Source organism: Chanos chanos, chromosome 5 (genome assembly GCF_902362185.1).
Source record: "Chanos chanos chromosome 5, fChaCha1.1, whole genome shotgun sequence".
In the NCBI taxonomy this organism is placed as follows: Eukaryota; Metazoa; Chordata; class Actinopteri; order Gonorynchiformes; family Chanidae; genus Chanos; species Chanos chanos.
The window spans coordinates 12,740,911-12,760,001 of NC_044499.1; the positions used below are offsets into that span (position 1 = coordinate 12,740,911).

Below are 19,091 nucleotides of genomic sequence, written 5' to 3' on the forward strand. Positions count from 1 at the left end.
GTTATCCCTAAGAGTTAAACTACCCAAATGGCTTTTGGGCAAGATGACAGCAACGGAGTTGAAATTATCCATAGCTCAGTGTTTTCAAATTTCATAAGCTTTTACTCAATACACAGCGGACTATATGTATATTTAAACTGGTGTATATCTTAGCCGGTTGACAACTAAATGAGTCCGCAACAAGCTAACAAGGGTATGTAGCGTTAGTCAGCTAGCTTGAGACACTGGTAAACGAACTGCACTGATAGCACTAAACATTTAGTAAGGATCAGATACATAAGACAGAGCTTTAGTGGACATAACTTAATTGTGGATTTCAATTTTTGTACTCACGCGTCAATATCACGAAGTCTGTCCCCTGATGGTGATTTCCACAGGATACCTTGGTTAGCATTACACCATAACCCTTAACGCACATGCTCATCGGTAGTTCCATTGGTTTAACTAGACATCATGTGATCATTGGCAGTGAGCTTTCTACCAATAGAGTGATGTCTGGGCTCTCATTCCGAGGTATTTGGATTTTCCTTACCAAAAAAGTGGGGATTAGGTCACAGTGTTTCGCCGAGAAACTACCTGGACAGCGACGTTAGCTCGACTGAAGCATGTAGCAGTGTAGATCTTGGAAATGTCAGTACACAGTGTAAGTGATAACACATGCCATGAATTGTACAATATTTCTGTATTCTAAGCAGAATCAGTGCAACAACCACACTGTACAAATGAGCCTCTTTTATTCTGCTGAGGCAAATGAGTTTATTAATATTAGTGACACATCTGCCACGCAGCAAAAAGTTATTTATTACGGAAAGCTATACTTTATTAGTTGATTGCGCAGTGAAAGCATACCTAATGTAGCCCAATACAGTCAAATTACAGCTGTTATGTCACTTTGGTCATTTTAATAGCGCAGTGGCTGATGCTGACATAAAAACCATTTATGGCCGCATTCACAGGTCCATAAGTATCTTCACTTGTTCTTCTCCTCCAGGCCACTTTCTGATCTCAAAGCCTGGCTACTAGCAGAGATAAAGTCAATCCAGTGTTGGAGATCCTGTGGATATTCTGGTGTTTCAACCTGAAATATGTATACACAAATATTTCATATGTATCCACTGACACTTGTTTAAAGTTCATCAGCTTTACCAATTTCATAACCGTCATCGACACCCACCACCAAAAGAGCACATTACATACCTTTCTCTTGCATAAAAACTGCATGATCTTGTCAGGGCTGCTACGGAGAACATTCTGTTTGCAGTACATGACAGCAGAGACCAGCCCATCTTTCCTGGACACAAACCTCTGCTCCAGGTAGAAGGATTTGTCATCCCAGGAGATAATACGGCTACGCAGTTCGAAGCTCTCACCCACACACAGTGCGCGTCTGTAGCGGATGGTGGTCGCTCCAACGACCATGGTGGCTCCCAAGGCTCTCGTGGCCTTGAACACCCCGTTGCGAGTGTACAGAGAGTACCTTGCAAAATCACACTCCCGTAGATATCGGGCATTGTTCATATGGCACAAATCCACGTCATGGAGAAGCACTCGACCATCCATAGATTGCTCAGCCAGGACATCCCACACAGGTTTTAGAAACCAGGCTCGGATCACCACCAACACAGCCCGCAGATAGTACCAAACATCTAGACTACTGAACAGCAGCAGCAAAACACCTAGAACCCACAGCAGTACATCCCTGTAACACAGAAATGGATGGGTAATAGAACAAACAAACAAAAGAATGGCATAGGGCAGGAAGATATAATCGGCAGGGCATGTGTTAAGTTCTCTCAATACTGCAATACTGAACAAAGATATCTGTACGTGATAAACAAGATGAGTAATGAGCTACATGTTGTGCCAAAAAAAAGGAAAACTAATATTAGTTTATATAACAATATTGCTACTTAGAGAAAACAACATTGCTTTATAAGCAATTTTCTCTATAGATATGGGTCACAATAACTCATGCAACTAAAAATAATACTAAATGAGATCCAAGAAAATAAAATTTACATGTTTCTATTTTTTATTTATTTATTGCATTACCATATTAATTCTTAAACTAATTTAAATCCAAGGAAAATGTCTTGTTCTCTGCCATAGGCGCTTTTGGACCAGAGGAACTTATCCATAGTTTTGGAACTGCTGGAGGAAGTAGCCCCTTTTTTGCGTGTTTGCACCGCAGGAACTGAGAACGTTTGTAGTTCTTAGAATGCTGTCTCGAGGGGGCTGTTTCCCTGGGGCATAATTTTATTTTGTTTTGTTTTTATTTTTTTGTTTTTGGAGCAGAGTACTGAAAAGATCCATCTGTTGAATAAAGCTTTATAGTTAGAGTGAAATGTAGTGGTGGATCTTTGATAGAACATCAGAGCTTTCACTAAGGTCTACGGAAGCAGGCAGTCCAGAATGACTTTGTTCTAAAAACCTGCCTCCTTCTGAAAATGGACCTTTACAACGATAGCAGTTTCAACAGAAAATGTAATTTGACTTGAAAAATGTGAACCAAGCTAAATTACCAAAAGTCATTGCTTTACAATAGCCATCCACATTTCCAATGTTCAACCCAATTGAAAACTTGCTGTTTGAAGATGCCTAAATCTCACAACACTGTAGAAATGACTCATTACAGCTATCCAAGAGAGGAGAATGTCTTTTAAATGTTTCTACTTAAGTGAAAATGAATTGGTAACTGAAGAAGCCTGTTTTAGGTTGATGCTACTGAATTTATATTGAAGAACCATATTTTTAAATGTATCTGTCTACTGAAGTTACTTTAACTTACTCTGTTTGGAAGATACTGACTGGTCAAGAGAGTGAGAGGAGTTAAAAATCATGAAACACCCAGACTGTGAAGGGTTTGCCCATCTCATTCACAGGGACTGGAATCATTTGAGGGACAGTTACAAACATGCACAGGAGGTTTCACAAGAACCTGGATTTTTAAGAACTGGTTTAACTGGTGTAACCAACAATACAACAAAATGGAGGAGCCATGAAGTAACAGCTCACATGTGCTGACCCAGCTAGTATAAAATTTCTATAATATGCAAAAGCAGTGCCTCTTTCACTTAAGTGCTTTATTACCCCCCATGGTCCACTTCCAACTGCACACAGAAGACACATTTTAAAAACATTTAATGAGAAGGCAACAATGAGACACTGTGAGTGGAGAGATTCTTACGACCATATGACATAAATAGCAATGCTCTTCAGCATGAAAGTATAAAGTAAAACAGAGCATGGCAGTTTGGCAGTTCTTATTAAACGTTTAAGCGTTGCACTTACAGTCGGGCCACAAATCTCAGTCTTCTCGAAACACTGATACAGTGACATCACAGTAACTAAACAAAGCGCTTCGGCTTCGCCTGGTAATTCCTCTTTAGCTTACTTTTAAGCACCCTACTTCGAGTCAATGTACTATGGCCACACTTTTAAATTACATTCACATTTGCAAGAAAAGAGAAACGTTTTAATGCAAAACATCATTTGCAAACGTTTTCACACAGAATTTTACTCACATTGTCAAGTTTACAAAATACTTTCGACTCACTCCAGCTGCCGCACGTCAGTAGTCCTCGACGTTATGTGCGACAACTCTTGCTCACCCATTTTATGTGACGTAGGGGCAAGCTAAAAGTACGAACGAGTTGCTGATTGGTGTCGGGGTGTCGGCGTTTTCTTTCTTTTTTCCCCTGTTTTTTTTTGTTTTGTTTTGTTTTTGGCCAAGACGTTATACTACATTATCACAACCAGTCTGACATACAAAGAGTGAGCTGATTTTACATAATATGCTTAGAGTTTGAGCACATGAGCTGTGACAAAAACATCGTATGCTTAAAATGAAATACACTTTTCCCAACACTTTATGATGCGAAACGTTCTTCATGTGTTTTCCAAGTGCATTCTCTTCAAATGCAACTCGAATGCCAGTTTAACCAATAAATAATGGGGAATTCAGTTTGCCTTTGTCATACTGAATAAAAAGGAAGAACCTCGTCACAGATCCACTGACACGAAGCACCATCTAATTAAGAGATGACCCGTTGTGAGGAAATTACACACCTACTTAATCGTTTCCTGAAATGGAACTGTGAATACAAATTAAGAACTGTTTAATGAATAAAAAAAACTCTGCTGTGACACAGCGGATAGTGGAGTTGCTGAACAGGCTGAAATTGAATCTTGTGGATATCTGTACAACCAGGGTTCATTTCAGAAATGGGCAATGCTCCAAAGTATCTCACTGGCTTCTCAGCATGACTGGGTCGGTACGCTGAACCGCTCAGTCCTAAGTCTGTGGGCTGCCTATTAATCAGTCAAGTCACATGAGAATGCTTGAAAACAGGCCGTTCATTATGTTAATGGAAATGTATCGATTGTGGCGCAACGTGTGTCTAAAATAGTAATGAACTGATTGAGAAATCACTGATGAAAAGACACAGAGCTTCCTACGATATAGTGCTGCGTCGTTGATGGACACTGTATCACGGTGTGATTGCAACTGCATATGCGTATCCATTTATGCAGGCGCGCGCGCACACACACACACGCACGCACGCATGCACACACACACACACACACACACACACCGCCAGTGAACACACAACACCAATCGTACATCGCCAGCTGGAGGTCACTGAATAACCGGATTTGACCGCAAGACTCTTTTGAATTCTGAAATTTCTAAACGTGTGTGTGTGTGGGCGCACGTGCTTGTGTGTATGCGTGTAAAGCCTGCATGTGCTTATGGTGTTTATTGGGGTTGGGGCTGTAATGCTCTTTATACATCAATCCAGACTGTTTTTTTTTTTTAAAGCATAAAGATTACTGGAAAGAGAAGCATCTGTCAGCCTCATCACTGCACATGTTAGTCTCATAAGTAGGACATACATTGCACATTTTCTTGTTGCTGAAATAATCTCGTAAAGCTGTGTTTGTTGTGCTAAACCTTGTACAACCCATTCAGTCTAATCTCGCACTTTGAGAAACATACAGCCACACTGGGGTACTGATATAAAACACACTTAAACACACACAAATACATATGTCATTACAGTCTGACTGCCCGCAGAGGATAGCCCCTCAGGGTTCTCCAGATGATAACACTGGGGTGGAGGGAGGGCGGAGTGTTGTTCAGATCTGTGTTGGGAGTTCAGCTGAGTTCCAGAGCTTACCTCTCCTCCAGACATTTGTCTCTGATGTTAATTACGCTGATCTGGGTCGACATGGACCAACACAGCCTTGGGGCTCTGGGGGTTTTCATTACAAATGTAGCATGAGCATGTGCGTGTTCTTTCTCTTTGTCTCTGCCCCCCCCCCCCTCCTGCATCTCTCTCTCTCTCTCTCTCTCACACACACACACACACACACACACACACACATGCACCCTTTCAATATAGGAGACACATGCGTTCAAATGCTCCAAATGTGGGTCAGCTTGTCTTAGTAAGATGAGCATTCATCTCTTTGGGTTAATGCGACCCAAATATAACCATCAAAAAGCCATGAAAAGAACTCAGAAGGATCAGAGGGGAACTGCTGACTGATGTTTCAGCCAAGTGTGCAATTTAGTGAGGTAAAAACAAGAGATTTGTCTCAATAGTCACTGACATCAATACAAATCTTGACTCACAGTGGCAACATAAGCTTTATGTAGCCTCTGCTCTTTCATAATTTCACAATCTGCTGTATGCCTTTCACTTTTTAGAGACTAAAAAGATGAGACAGATTTGCGGTGCTACTATTTTATGATAAGACATATCGCCTTAGCTTAAATATTCAAAACACACTTAGAAAAGTGTCATTTGTGTGTTATTTGTTGAATGAGCTGTCAATAACTGGTGCTGTTGGTGTAACAGCCAGGAACATTTTTGGTCAAGCTCATCATGAAGAAAATAGGATACTGTTCTTCATTCCACTGTGGAAAAAGAATGACTGTAGCGCATGAAGCACAAAGCACAAAGCAAATCAATTATTATGCTTCTACAGACTCACACATCTTAAAACACACACACACACACACTCAAGGAACACACAATGAAGTTATTTGCTCTTCAATATAAAACCAGGCCTTTGGCACAGAGGCTTCTGTCAGAACCGTCTCGTCATACATTGTAATCGGAAGAAGACGACAGCTGTAGCCATGACAACTGCAATGTCTCTACAAAGTGCACTGAAGGGGACATGGAAATCAGCTTTCAACTAAAAAAACCAAACCAAACAAAAACCTCCATATTTTTCACATTAGTCTTATTCCTTTTAGGGCAAAAAAAAAGAATGTAAAAAATGAGAACAAACAGAGAGTGCGGCTGACTTTGCGAATATAGGAAAATCTAATGATTCTGACACAGTCGCAACAAGTATTTTAAACACTGAGTATTTCGATGTGACATTTTAGGTAACCTCGTGCCAACAGCAGCTTGCCTTTTGCGTTCAGTAGGATTTCCAGGGATTCCAGTTGAGTCGCTCTCCGTGGTGCTGAAACTTTTGTTATGGGTTTAAAAATGGTGTAGATGATTTTTCCCCCTCTTTACAAATGAAAATTATATAAGCATAACATATTTCATGAAATCAGTTAAAATCTTTGCTGAAGCTTGTACAATCCTACGTGTACACCTTAAAAGGTGTTGCAAATAATGAATATTTGTTTCTGATGCCCTAATGAATTGTGCTTTGTGGGTACATCGTCTGAGTAAGAAAAAAAAAAAGAAATTGAGTGGAAGCAATACACACTGAATGAAAGTCAGTGTGTTGTAAGTTTCTGCGGTTGGGGCTAGCGTGTTGATGTGAGGCTTACGTTACCAATCAGTGCGAACAATGGCTTTGGTAAGAGGAGGGGTTTGATTGGAGAAAGAGAAGGAGAGACTGGGCAGGCAGAGCACACACGAGGGAAGGTAGAAAGCATAATAAAATTAGTGTATGTTTGTAGGATAAAAACCCCCCAAATATCTTATTTCGTTGTCGGGAACGGAACGCAAAGATCAAATGATGTGATGGACTACAGTCTATGGTAAACCGACGTGTGGTGACATTGATTTGATTATTTACGAAAACCTACGTGGCCACCGAATAGCACAAGAGGTACAGAAGCAGCGGTTCTGAAGGATGTGCGAACGGAGCAGTGGCCTTTATTGGTAAAACATAAGTGAAAGAGGCTCTGAAAATCGCTCCGACGTGGATTTTGTAATGCAAGTTTGGAGACATTCAGTTATCTTCAACTTAATCTGTGTCAATAGCAAGTGCGCAGCACTGAAAGACGATCGAGAAAGAACACATAAACTGGCTTCATTTGTGACAGGTAAGCTACTACAACAAGCTTGCTAGGCTGGAACTCAGTTACAGTGTATCGTAATTTTAAGGACGTGTTGATTTCAGCAGATAAGATATATACATTTATATAACTATATTTGTATTAACACGTTTATCATATCGATATATCTCATTCACTGACGAGCAATTGCGTGCAACTTTCAGCCGGCGTGATAGATCTTAGTTGTTTAAAAACTGCTCTGAGACGTGGTGGGGAGTAGTGAGTATTGTATAGGAGATAGTATAGTATTGTTTAACACGTTATCTATTCGTTTGTCATTCAATACATTAAAAAAAACAGCATGTTTTCTTTAGCTAGACACACGACAGTAAGTAAGCTTACACTGGATATCAGAAAATGGAGACGTTTGGTCACTGCAGGGCATTGGACAGTTACATTCCTAAATCTGTGGTCACCTCAGCAATATGGAGTGTATTTTGGGTATAAATATAGACGTGATGATTCTCTGAGCTTGGTAAGGAGATAGTGAGGGGTTGGGATGGGACAGAAGTGGGCAAGAGGATCATATTGTCCATTTGTTCAGCTTTATCTCCAGACAGATGAGCTGTGACAGAGACGAAGTGGATGCTTCTCTCTGTAGGTGGCTGGCGTACTTTGAACGAGTAACCTTCTCTATTTGAAATGGCGTGTTAGCGTTTTCACTCTTGGATCTATGCACCGATTTCATTAGGTGAAGTGGAACTTCAGACCAACAGGAGAAGAACAATAGAGTGCTTGTACTTGCCATAGTGGAGATTACTAGCCATAAGCCTCTTTGTGATTTGGAAAATTGAATGATATGAAATGCTTACGTGCTTTTGTTTGTTCACATTTAGATACTGTTAAATGGATCTGTTAAGCCAAATAATATCTTTTTCTTTTTTTTTTGCTGTACAATTCTGAAATATGTATCAATTTCATATGAGTTCATTTTCTAATTAATTTTTTGAAATGTGTTAAATACTTATATTGCAATTGAGTGGCTTGTCAGTTGTAGATTTGAATTGTCCTAGATATTTCCAGCAATCACAGACAGGGTGCAATTAAGAAACAGGATTGTGTATAGCATTGATTTAAGTGAAGTCTGAGGCAGAAATTATTTTGTGTAGATATTAAATGTGTTCACTTGCCTATCAGACAGCAATCAAATCAAGCCCAGCATCTTTTGAACAGAGCACCGTGGTGTCCCTGTGTGATGAACGTGCTGTGAATAAAATTGTGCTGATCGATCGATTCAGCAAGTGCAGCTCTGCCCAAGTGTGAATCTGTATCCTGTTTGCCTGTAATGATGTAGTGTTATAATCCCCGGGTTGAGACCAAGTTGTGTCAGTGTGTGTATATGTTAGCATTTGTTTATGTATACATTTATGAAAGAAAGAGAGAAAGAAAGAAAGAAAGAAAGAAAGAAAGAAAGAAAGGTATATAAAAGCAGAGCATGAAACTGTTAGAGAAAATTTCCTTGTTTCAATGACTTGGCATAGTTTTTAAATGCAATATTATTAGGTCAGTGCGAGTTTTCCTGTAAGTGTGCATCTCTCACATACGTGGATATGCTGTGTTCAGTTGCCAGTAGGACATTGGCCTTCTCAGGTCTACTTTCTATGTAGTCCTAAACCTCTCCTGAAGCTGAAAAAATGACTGGTTGTACAGTGATCTGTGTTTGCAGCTTCAAGCTACTTTACATGTTTTCAGTCATCGTAAAATCAATGGGGTAAGCCACAGCTGAACAAGACAGTGATGGTAAAGCTAGGAGATCAATCTAGTCATATTGACTTTGCAGGCTTTAAATTCACACCACAGGATGGAAGAGTTGGCGACATGCACTTGCCACTCAAGAGCAGACACCTCTGATGTTCTACAAGTCTGGGTATTGATTGATGTTGAAGAGAGTGGGTTGGGTAAGGGTGGGATGGAGTACCGCTCAGGCAACTGTTGTGGTGTAATGATGAGGACTGTGGTTCACTGTTGTCTGTAAGAGTGATTGTAAGTGTGCTCTGAATACAGTGTCTTGTAAATAGAGGAAAAACACAGACACACACACACACACACACACACAGGGACTAAACAGAACACAAAAAACACAAACAACAACTGACACAGAAATGCTTAGCAGTGCACGGTAAATTAAGATAGATGCAACTGGAAACTGAAATGCAATCAAGTGGGCCAGGCAAGCACACACAGGCACAAAGACACACACACACACACACACACACACACATATATATATATATATATACCACACAATAGTCCCTAACAACAATACCATGCCATTATCAAGTCCATGGTGTATTGCTGAAAGCTCTGAAGATAGCTTTGTTTCAGAAGAGACCCTTATTTTGTCTTGTACTTCTATCTCTCCCTCCCTCCTTCTCTCTCCCTCTCTCTCTCTCTCTCTCTCTCTCTCTCTTTTTTTACCTAGTTCTGAGCCTTGTTCTTGGGCCAAAATGTGCCTCTAGGCCTCGCCTTCAGAAGACAGACCTTCCTCGTTTGTTTCCATGGCAATTTGTGAGGCATGGCCTAAAATGGCCAAAGGGCATACTGTTTTAGAAGCTCCCCACTCTCTCTCTGTGTGTGTGTGTCTCTCTCTCTCTCTCTCTCTCTCTTTCATTTACGCATTGAATATGTGAAAAGCTTCCAAGTGTGTTCCATTATGTTGAGAACACAATGCAGCCCGAGCTCTTTACTTATTTGTGTTTAGAGATTTATAACAAACTGTATGAGGGCTCCATGCTGATAAAGGCTCGTGTCAGAATAAGCAGGCGATGCTATGCTTATTGATGGCACAGGACAATAATTGGTTATATACAGAACCGTAGGTTCTTTTCGCCTTTCCAGTTTGTGGTGGTCCATTAGAACAGTCACAAGAGGATGAGTACACATATCATGTGAATCTGATTTTAAGTGTCAGTGACAGTTTAATGTAGAGACTGTTGCATTGATAAATCACTCTGACACGTGCTGCACACTGGGCCTGCCTAACTCACATGCATGTCATACAAATGCTCTTTTACTGAACACTGTTTGATGTGATGCTTTTTACAGCTTTAATCACAGACTTGACAGATTATGCATATTTTCTTTTTTTTTTTTTTTTTTTTTGGAAAGTATTACAACAGTCAAAATGAACAGCTTGGCTTCTCACCAGCAAAACCCTCCATTAATGCAAGTAATCGCTCTCAGGCCTGTACAGTGGACTTTCAGTCAAATGATAATGGTCAAACAGCACTGAGATATAGTTTAAGAGACAGGCCTCTGTCAAAATGAACATCTCATGAAAAAAAAAATGTACACACTGTCAAACAGTGTGTGATAGTAATTTTAGCCTGACAGCTTCACAATCAAACAAAGTGGCTTCTTATTCACGTTTGGAGCAAACAGCTAGTCTAACAAACCACTTATATTTTGTCAACAGACACAAAGTAACTAACCTGTCAAAATTGTTTTTCTCATGCAAGTCAGGATGTTATACAAATGCATAAAACATTCTGTTAAGGCCTGCTGTTTTAAGACATGTCTATGTTCATCACTAAAATTGCTTCTATCCTAGAAGAACACACACACACACACAAAACAACAACAAACAAGCACCATATTTTAAGCCAAGAGGATGTATAAGAGAGATTCCAATACTGTGAAGAATCTAGCACTGTGCTGTTGTTTATGGCTGTCTGTGAAATTGATGAATGTGATTTCCCTCAACTCCCCAGTTGCCCTGTGAACATTAGAGATGCCTCTTTGTAAGGACTGTGATTGAACGCTGAAGTGTTTGCTTGTATTGAGGGCAGTGGATATTGTGCTGTGAACACACAACTGTGAACGGTTAGCGGTTGCTTATTCAAAAATTGGAAGACTATTAAACAAATATGTGTGCAAGAGACCTGCCATCTGCTTCTCTCTCTCTCTCTCCCTCTCTGTCCCTCTCTCTCTCTCGCTCTCTCTCTTTGTCTCTTCCTGTCTTTCTCTCTTTTTCCTTTCTGTCTGTCTCTCTCTCCTCCCCTCTTTTTGTCTGACCTACTGTGGACCCAAAACATTGCTGATCTACCTACAGCTGTTAGGCTTTCAGAGGGATAGATAAACTTTGAAACTGTGTGAATGTCATGTTAAGGAGTGCAATAGAGCATCATAAAAACCGTATTCAAAGACTCAATGGATCCTCCTTTTTCCACATTGTTTGAAAGGCGATTCATGTATCTCGCGAAAGCAAAAACTCATTTGAAATTCTTTTCTTTTCCACTGCCCGTTTTCTCTCTGTCTGAAAAAAGGTGAAAAGCACTTGACTGCAGGACAGTGAAGCTGAATAGCAGTGACTGACATAGCCTGGTATTTTTCTGCTGATGTTTATCATATTGCAGTGTTTCATTTTCTGAGCAGATAAAATGGCTTATGTAGGTCACATTACATTAATCTAGCTTGCTATCCTCTCAAATACACACTAAATTAAGCAACAGGCATAAAATATTCAGATCCTCTTCATGGCTCATTACACATGACGCATTTGGGGAAGAAATTAGCCAAATCTATTACATGGATATCGTTTTTTTTTCCCTCCCTAACCTCACTACGGAAACATATCCATAGAAAACATTTTTTGTTTTCTGAGCGTGTACTAAAATATTAAACAGCACTTTAATGGTCAAGAGTCTGATAATCCAGTGAGAACTTTCAGGTTGTCTCCACGTCTCCAGCCTCTGCTCATTTCGTATTTTATTTCGTATTCCCCTGCCTACAGTTCTCACAGACTCTTTGAATCTCTACAGAACCCTTTTGGATTTCATCTGGTACGTCCTCGAACCTGAGGCTACAGAGTGTGTTCATTTTCCATGGCTTCATGAATATCAAGAAACGATTCTCCGAAAGGTCTGAGATTCAATAGAAACGGTGTCAAAAAAAAAAAAAAAAAAAAAAGGCAGCATAAAACAGCAAAACAATTGTTTTAAACTTTGATGATTTTAGTCAGCATAACTTGAGGGAAAATGTGTGGGGTTTGCTGGATAATGGGCGGTTGAAAAAAGGCCCATATACCCTAGGGAGAGAGAAAGATAGGGAGAGATTGAGATGCCTCCTGTAAAAATACATTTTAATTAACTCAAGCCCACGGCAAAAAAAAAAAAAAAAATCTGAGGTTTCCACCAAAGAGAATTCTTTTGGGAAAATGGATACAGGGAGAGGCTCTATCTGTTTTCACTCTCTTGCTTCTCCCCGAGCTTCTGTTTTCTTTCTATCATTTGCCATTACTCTCCTTTTCTTTCCCCTCTTTCCACATGATATTCAATTTTCCAATTCACTTAAGCGTGCTTCTCATGCCTTATATATCTCATTAAACAGCGTATTTTTTCTCTTTCTCCCTTTCTCTCTCCCTGTGTCTCTCTGTCTCTTTGTCTTTGTCTCTGTCTCTCTTTCTCTCTCTCTTTCTTTTTTTCTTTCTGCCGGTCTGTCTCTCTCTCCTGTTCGACAGTTCTGTACTGAGATGGTTCTCCTCCAGCTCACACTACTCTCTCTTGGTCTCCTGACCCTGTTGCCTGCCTCCTCTTTGGGCTGTCCCTCTGGGTGTCGCTGCTACAGCCTGACTGTAGAATGTGGCTCCATCGGACTCAAGGAGATACCACAAGGCATTGCCCATGGAACCCAGGTTAGTGCTTCAACCACTCATAAACCAATCAGATCACATCAGATGCCTTGCGTTAAAAGGTACCTTTTAAGTTTTATGTACACTACACACATTCACGCATTTCACATGCATCTGCTGTACATAAGCCCAGCTCTCCACAAAAGTAAGATATGAACAGGTGACCTATCATGGCAAGGATCAACTGTCCTCCATGTATCCATATGCATCATTTCAGAGCGGTTGTTCCATGATCTTGAACTTATCCTTTTTGTACTGAGATCTCATTTCCCTGTCTCTATACATTATCTTGGTTCATGTGTCTACACCACTGCAGGCTTTGAATATTCATGAGAGTTGGCTTGCATAAATTGTTTAATTAACCCTCCTAACCCACGCTATACAAATGGCTCTGGATGCACTTGGATCACAGTGAAAAACTGCCTGAAAGGACGCATCGTCAATTAAGCTGTACCATACATTATGTAACTGACAGAGTTTACTGAATCACAAAAGACAAGCTGAAAAACCACGCTGACTTCTCTGAAGCTGTTTAAGTTTTTTTTTGGGGGGGGGGGGCGGTATGAGTAAATTGATGTGTTTACAAGTCTTAGTTTTGTTAGTTGTTAGGGACTGGGTCTTAGTGAGAGCTCAGAGCAGTTGAGCATTCTCAGAGTGTCTCACTGATTGATTTCTTGTTCTTTGTTGGGTTCCACTCTGATGGGTACTTTCCTCTTTTGTGACATTTCACCCCTGCATTTGCCTCAGATTGATATAATGACTGTGGCTTGCAGCATAATCATCCACTTAGACATGAGGATTATACAATAGCTCAGTCATAAAATCAATAGTCCAAAGTGAATCACACAATATGCATACCTCTCTGCTCTATCCCTCTCTCCTCTCTTTGTCTCTGTCTCTGTCTCTCTCTCTCTTTTGTACTCTGTTCTTACTACTCATCTTTCTTGAGTCACTAACATCTCCTAACCCATTGTTTCTTGTCCTTCTCAGACCATTTTTCTCCAGGACAACACCATAGGGCAGATCAGACAGAAGGACCTTTCCGGTCTGGGTCACCTTCACTACCTCTACCTGCAGAACAACAGTATCTCGACTCTGGAGTCAGGAGCCTTTCTCAGCCTGAGTCAGCTCCTTGAGCTCGCCCTCAATGGGAATCGCATCCACCTCATCACTGCGGATGTGTTCCGAGGCCTGGAGCACCTGCGCATTCTATACCTGGCTGGAAATCTGATCACACGTTTGGAAGATTACACCTTCCGTGGTCTCCAGGTCTACACTTATGTTAATACGTGTTAATATAGGTTAGATATATTAAAATGGTCGCAATGACGTTTTAGCAAAGTCACACTGGTGGTGAAATAGATGATTCTAAAGATACTGTATTATAAAGATCATTAAATACAGATCATTACACTGATGAAATACTGATGTATAATACAGTCCAATGCTTGTTACTGTCCATCTTAAAATGATAATTTGTCCTCCATCTCACATTACTGTGGGCAGAGATCTGTGTTAAAGGTGGTTTGAGCAAAACACCAGCCACTGTGGCAGTTCCCTGGAATAACTCAGCATTAAGTGCCTTTTCCTTGGGGACCTTGAACACAAGAAATTTTATCAAGCCACTCGTCAGCACAGTCTCTTTTCCAGTCATTTCAATCAAACTCTCTGATTGTTGTCATGTTCCCTTTGTTAGGTCTGAATGTGATGACAATGAAAAGGATGATGATGATGATGGTTTCCTCTCTTCTCTCATCATAGCGTTTGCAGGAACTGCATTTGCAGGAAAACAGTGTTGAAATGCTTGGAGAGCAGGCACTTGTGGGCCTGTCTTCTCTGGCCCTTCTAGACCTGAGCAGAAATAACCTCCGCACCTTGAGTCCTGCCACGCTGCGTCCCCTCGTCAGCCTACAGGTGCTCCGTGTCACTGGTAAGACATATACCCATTCACGCGTTTCGCAGGGATAGAGTTTGTTCGCAAATGAAAGAGAGTAGCAAAGGAGGTGGAGAAGAGATCAAGAGAAAGAGAAAATGAAAGAGTTGAACGTAGAGAGGGAAGGAAAGAGGGAATTAGGAGAGTGCGGTGGAAATGAACTTAAAGGAACATGTGGGCAGGACAGAAGGAGGGAAAAAGGGAAGTTGTTTGATTGTCTTTGAAGTTCTAAGACACAAGGGTGCCCCGTATGGGCCTTGACAAGATGTTATCTTTCCCTCCTCTTGTTTTTCTATGTGTCTCTCTCCTCTTTCTTCTTATTTTAACTCCTCCCACACCTTCTCCCAGTCTTGCTTTTGCTATTCCTTTTCTTCTTGGTTTATCTCTCAACTCCTCTTTCTCTCTCTCTCTCTCTCTCTCTCTCTCTCTCTCTCTCTCTCTCTCTCCTCTCTTGCACAGATAACCCGTGGCGCTGTGACTGTGCGCTCCACTGGCTGCGCAGCTGGATAAATGAGGAGGGCCAGAGGCTTCTGAGCTCAGCTGAGCGCAGGCTTGTGTGCGCTGAGCCACCGCGTCTCTCCCACCTCAGTTTAGTGGAAGTGCCAGCTAATAGTCTGGTGTGTATCCCCCCCGTGGTGCAGCTGGAGCCCAGCCACCTGACTGTTCGACTGGGAGAGAGCCTGCGCGTGTCGTGCCAAGCCTCTGGTTACCCACAGCCTCAGGTCACCTGGAGAAAGGCCTCTCACGGCAAGGCACAGCTGTCCCCGCGTGGCCTTGTCCAGGAGGTGGGCGCAGAGGGTGACGGCAAGGCCGGGGGCAGGTTGGTGACGGCCAGGCCAGCGGGGAAGGGCGCGACAAACGGACGGGGACCTGTACGAGGGACGGAGGAAGGCGGAGACCAAGAGAGCTTCGACCCTGACACGGGAAGCGGGATGCTTTTCCTAAGCAACGTCACGGTGGCTCACGCCGGACGCTATGAATGCGAGGCTTGGAACCCTGGAGGGGTGGCGCGTGTGACCTTTCATCTTTCCGTCAACATGTCCTCTTCTTCATCTTCTTCCTCTCTCTGGCCCCGCGTGCACACTTCCTCTTCCTCTTCTTCCTCTTCCTCGTCCTCTTATTACCATCCATCATCTGTAGATGTCAGCCAAGAGCCTCTATATGAGCTGGAGAGTATGGACTTTAATGCCCTGGGTACTGCTACCCAGACAGCCATAGCCGTTGGCATTTCTCTGTTGGCACTGACCGCACTACTGCTCCTCTGCATGATCTATAGCCGTCACCGCCAGCGGCAGAAAGATGACTGTGGTTATGGCACCAGCAAAGAAGAGAGCATTCTCTACGTCAACGACTATTCAGACGGGCCCACCACCTTTGCCCAGCTGGAGGAATACCGTGATGAAAGGGGCCACGAGATGTATGTGTTGAACCGTGCCAAGCCTGTTCTTCCGCCGCCAGTCTCCAGCCAGCAAGGGGGACTGCCGCCAAATGAACCGCTGCAAAGCACGCTGACCCCGGGCAGGGCGGTTGGCATGGGACCCCGCAGGGCTCCAGCCGAGGGCGGTGAGGGGCCGCCGCCAGACCCCGAGGGACTCTTTATCAACCAGAGCCTGCTATTTGACACGCAGATTGCCTATGAGATCCACTGCTGAAGAGGAGAGATGAGATCCAGCAGTGGCTTCATGGCCTATACAGAAGAGATCAGTAGGGATCAGTGATAGTGTGTCACTGAAATATGTGGTTTCATTTTGTGTTCAGGGCATTTAATGCTCCCATTAGTCTCTGATGAAGACAAATGACTGAGGTTTGCTTTGAAAAGAGAATTGATGATGAAATTTCCGATGTGTTGAAAACACTGAGGCAGTTTGCTGAGAAATGTAACTCTTTCACAGAGTATGAAGCCCTGTGCTCTTTGGGGAATGTCTAGAAGGCTAAAAGGAAGAAGTGGCATTTGAAAAAAAAAAACCTTTGACCTGCTTTTGACATGTAGGTATGGACCAAAAAAAAAGGGAGACAGTTTGACCTGCTTTTGACATGTAGGTATGGACAAAAAGAGGAGACAGTTTGAGACAATAGTTTGCTGGTGATGGTGTACCTTTCAATATGTCAAATCTCCTGTTCTTTCTGTTTCTGCTAATTAATGTGAATAGATCTATAGATTATTCATACAAGCATTTTCTGTATGCTACGGATATTTTCTTTCCAACACACAGATGTGTGTGTGTGTGTGTGTGTGTGAGAGAGAGAGAAAGAAAGAAAACTAGGCGGAGAGAGAAGTGTTTTTTAAATGTTCGGAAGCGTAATTCAGTTTCTTAAATGCGTGATTCTTATTCCTTACCTCCGTTGGGAAACACTGTGATCAAAATTTCAGTAAACTGATTGTTAGTTTTCCAGATGCACTGTCAACTGCATTTCCAGTTAAGAAGTGTTTGTGAGTTGTAGATGTGGCGTTTTTTATTTTTTTGTTCATGTATAATTCTCTGAAAAAGAGAATGGTCTTGCTACTTTGCTTTTTCTCAGTCTCAATCATGTTTCAAACACATTAATGGCTGGCGTCGGAGCTCTTGCTCAGCAAGTTCATTGTGAATGTTTCATGTTTGTGTTCAGACTTTTCTCTTGTCAAATATCTGTTCCTCATTTTACTTAAATAAAATTTGATTTTAGTCTGTCTGGCTTCTCTCTCTCTCTCTCTGAGACACTGTAAGAGTAGCTCCCAGAACTCAAATCCCTAACAGTCTTAACCATTATAAGGGAACTAAAAAATATTAATGCCAGAATAGCCTGAGACTTAGCCTGAGAACGTTCTGGCAATTTCTGTCAAATTAAAGTTCAGTTCTGTCTCCGAGAAGAAACTGTCTGAAATGCACCCTTCAAAATGTCCAATAACTGAAGTGAAGTCATATTCACTGAAATGAATGAATATTTCAGTGATGCGGACCGTGAATTTGAAAATAGTCCAAAAAAGACAATGTCTGAAATATACTGTCTGCAATAAAATTTCAGTTTACAAAGGAGGAAAAAGGTTAAGTTAAATGTCAAGTTACGTCAAGTTAAATGTTGTTCATTATATCTATACAAAATTTTGCACTTAATTATCACGCTCATTGATCAGAGAACAGAGAATACTGCTTAATGATGAATGCTTTAATTTAATGGTCAAGTACAACCACTGAGCACCACTCTGGCCTGAACTCTCACTCCCAATCCTTGATTCAGTCAGATGCAAACAGGGCTTTAATATGAACTGAAGAAATTAACAATTTCTTTTTTGAAATTAAGAGTTTAAACATAGAAACACAGTGGAATGTACGTTTAGCAAAGAATAAACCTGGCAATTATTTCAGTACAATATTTCCTGACAAAGAATAAACCTGGCAATTATTTCAGTGCAATATTTCCTTTTACCTCACAGTTGTAGTACCGCTAATAATGTACTACTATTTCCCTTCACAAATTTTTCCTCAGCTGAACAGTGCAGGGCAGACTAGTGACTCTGACAGTCTCTGAAGAGTGATTAAATCAGGTAATAGGTTTGTTTCATTTACAAGAATACTCCTTTGATTAAAAAAAAAACCCTTTTGTTCTTACCAAAACTTAACTCTCTGACTATAATTTGGAGATGTAACTCAAAGTGAATACGTTTATAACCAGTTCCTTGCAATAAATGTAATGTGAAAATGTACATTCACTTCAGCGAATAATATGACAATAGAAATGGAGAAGAATGTTCCTTAATCAAAACAAGAAATTTTCCATGTTGTGCACATGCACAGAAATGCATTTTCACACAGGTGAAAATTCACAAATAATAAAATGCATGTATGAATTTCACCTCAATGTGAGAGTACAAAGGGAAGTTGGGCAGCTGCCTGAGAAGCTGGGTGTTAATTATACATTTCTAAAAATTTGCAACAGACAAAACATTCCTTTTTCAATCCTGCATGAAAACAGAAGTTGAATATGCAGCTTGATGCATGTTTAACTTCCACATCTATGGCTTGTCTCCATTCGTTCCCTAGGAAGAAAATGTACTATTAAACAAGTAACTAATCATCTCTAGAGAAAGATGTCAAATAACATGGAGACGTCTATTTTACTGTATTTTACTGTTTCTATATCTCCTTTCCAGTTCAGCCTGTGTAGCAAGTACCCATTTTTTCTTATTAAACCTGCTCTGGATTTCAATTAAAATTCATTCGCTGTGAGTCATTCTG

The 19,091-nt window shown here is 41.2% G+C and overlaps 2 protein-coding genes across 2 annotated transcripts; one reads left to right on the plus strand and one right to left on the minus strand.

The window, feature by feature from the left end:
- Positions 1–970: 970 nt before the first annotated feature.
- On the minus strand, positions 971–5,233 carry LOC115812170 (protein THEM6-like). Its single transcript, XM_030774657.1, has 6 exons — positions 5,181–5,233; positions 4,251–4,311; positions 3,091–3,110; positions 2,789–2,807; positions 1,198–1,821; positions 971–1,078 (listed from the first exon to the last, which is right to left on the minus strand). Exons 1-6 carry the CDS (start codon positions 5,231–5,233, stop codon positions 971–973), a joined length of 885 nt encoding a protein of 294 aa, XP_030630517.1.
- Positions 5,234–12,785: 7,552 nt separating this feature from the next.
- Positions 12,786–16,529, plus strand: lrrc24 (leucine rich repeat containing 24). The gene is made up of 4 exons (XM_030775967.1): positions 12,786–12,947; positions 13,935–14,213; positions 14,706–14,874; positions 15,337–16,529. The coding sequence occupies exons 1-4, from the start codon at positions 12,786–12,788 to the stop codon at positions 16,527–16,529; spliced, it is 1,803 nt and encodes a 600-aa protein (XP_030631827.1).
- The last annotated feature ends 2,562 nt before the right edge of the window (positions 16,530–19,091 follow it).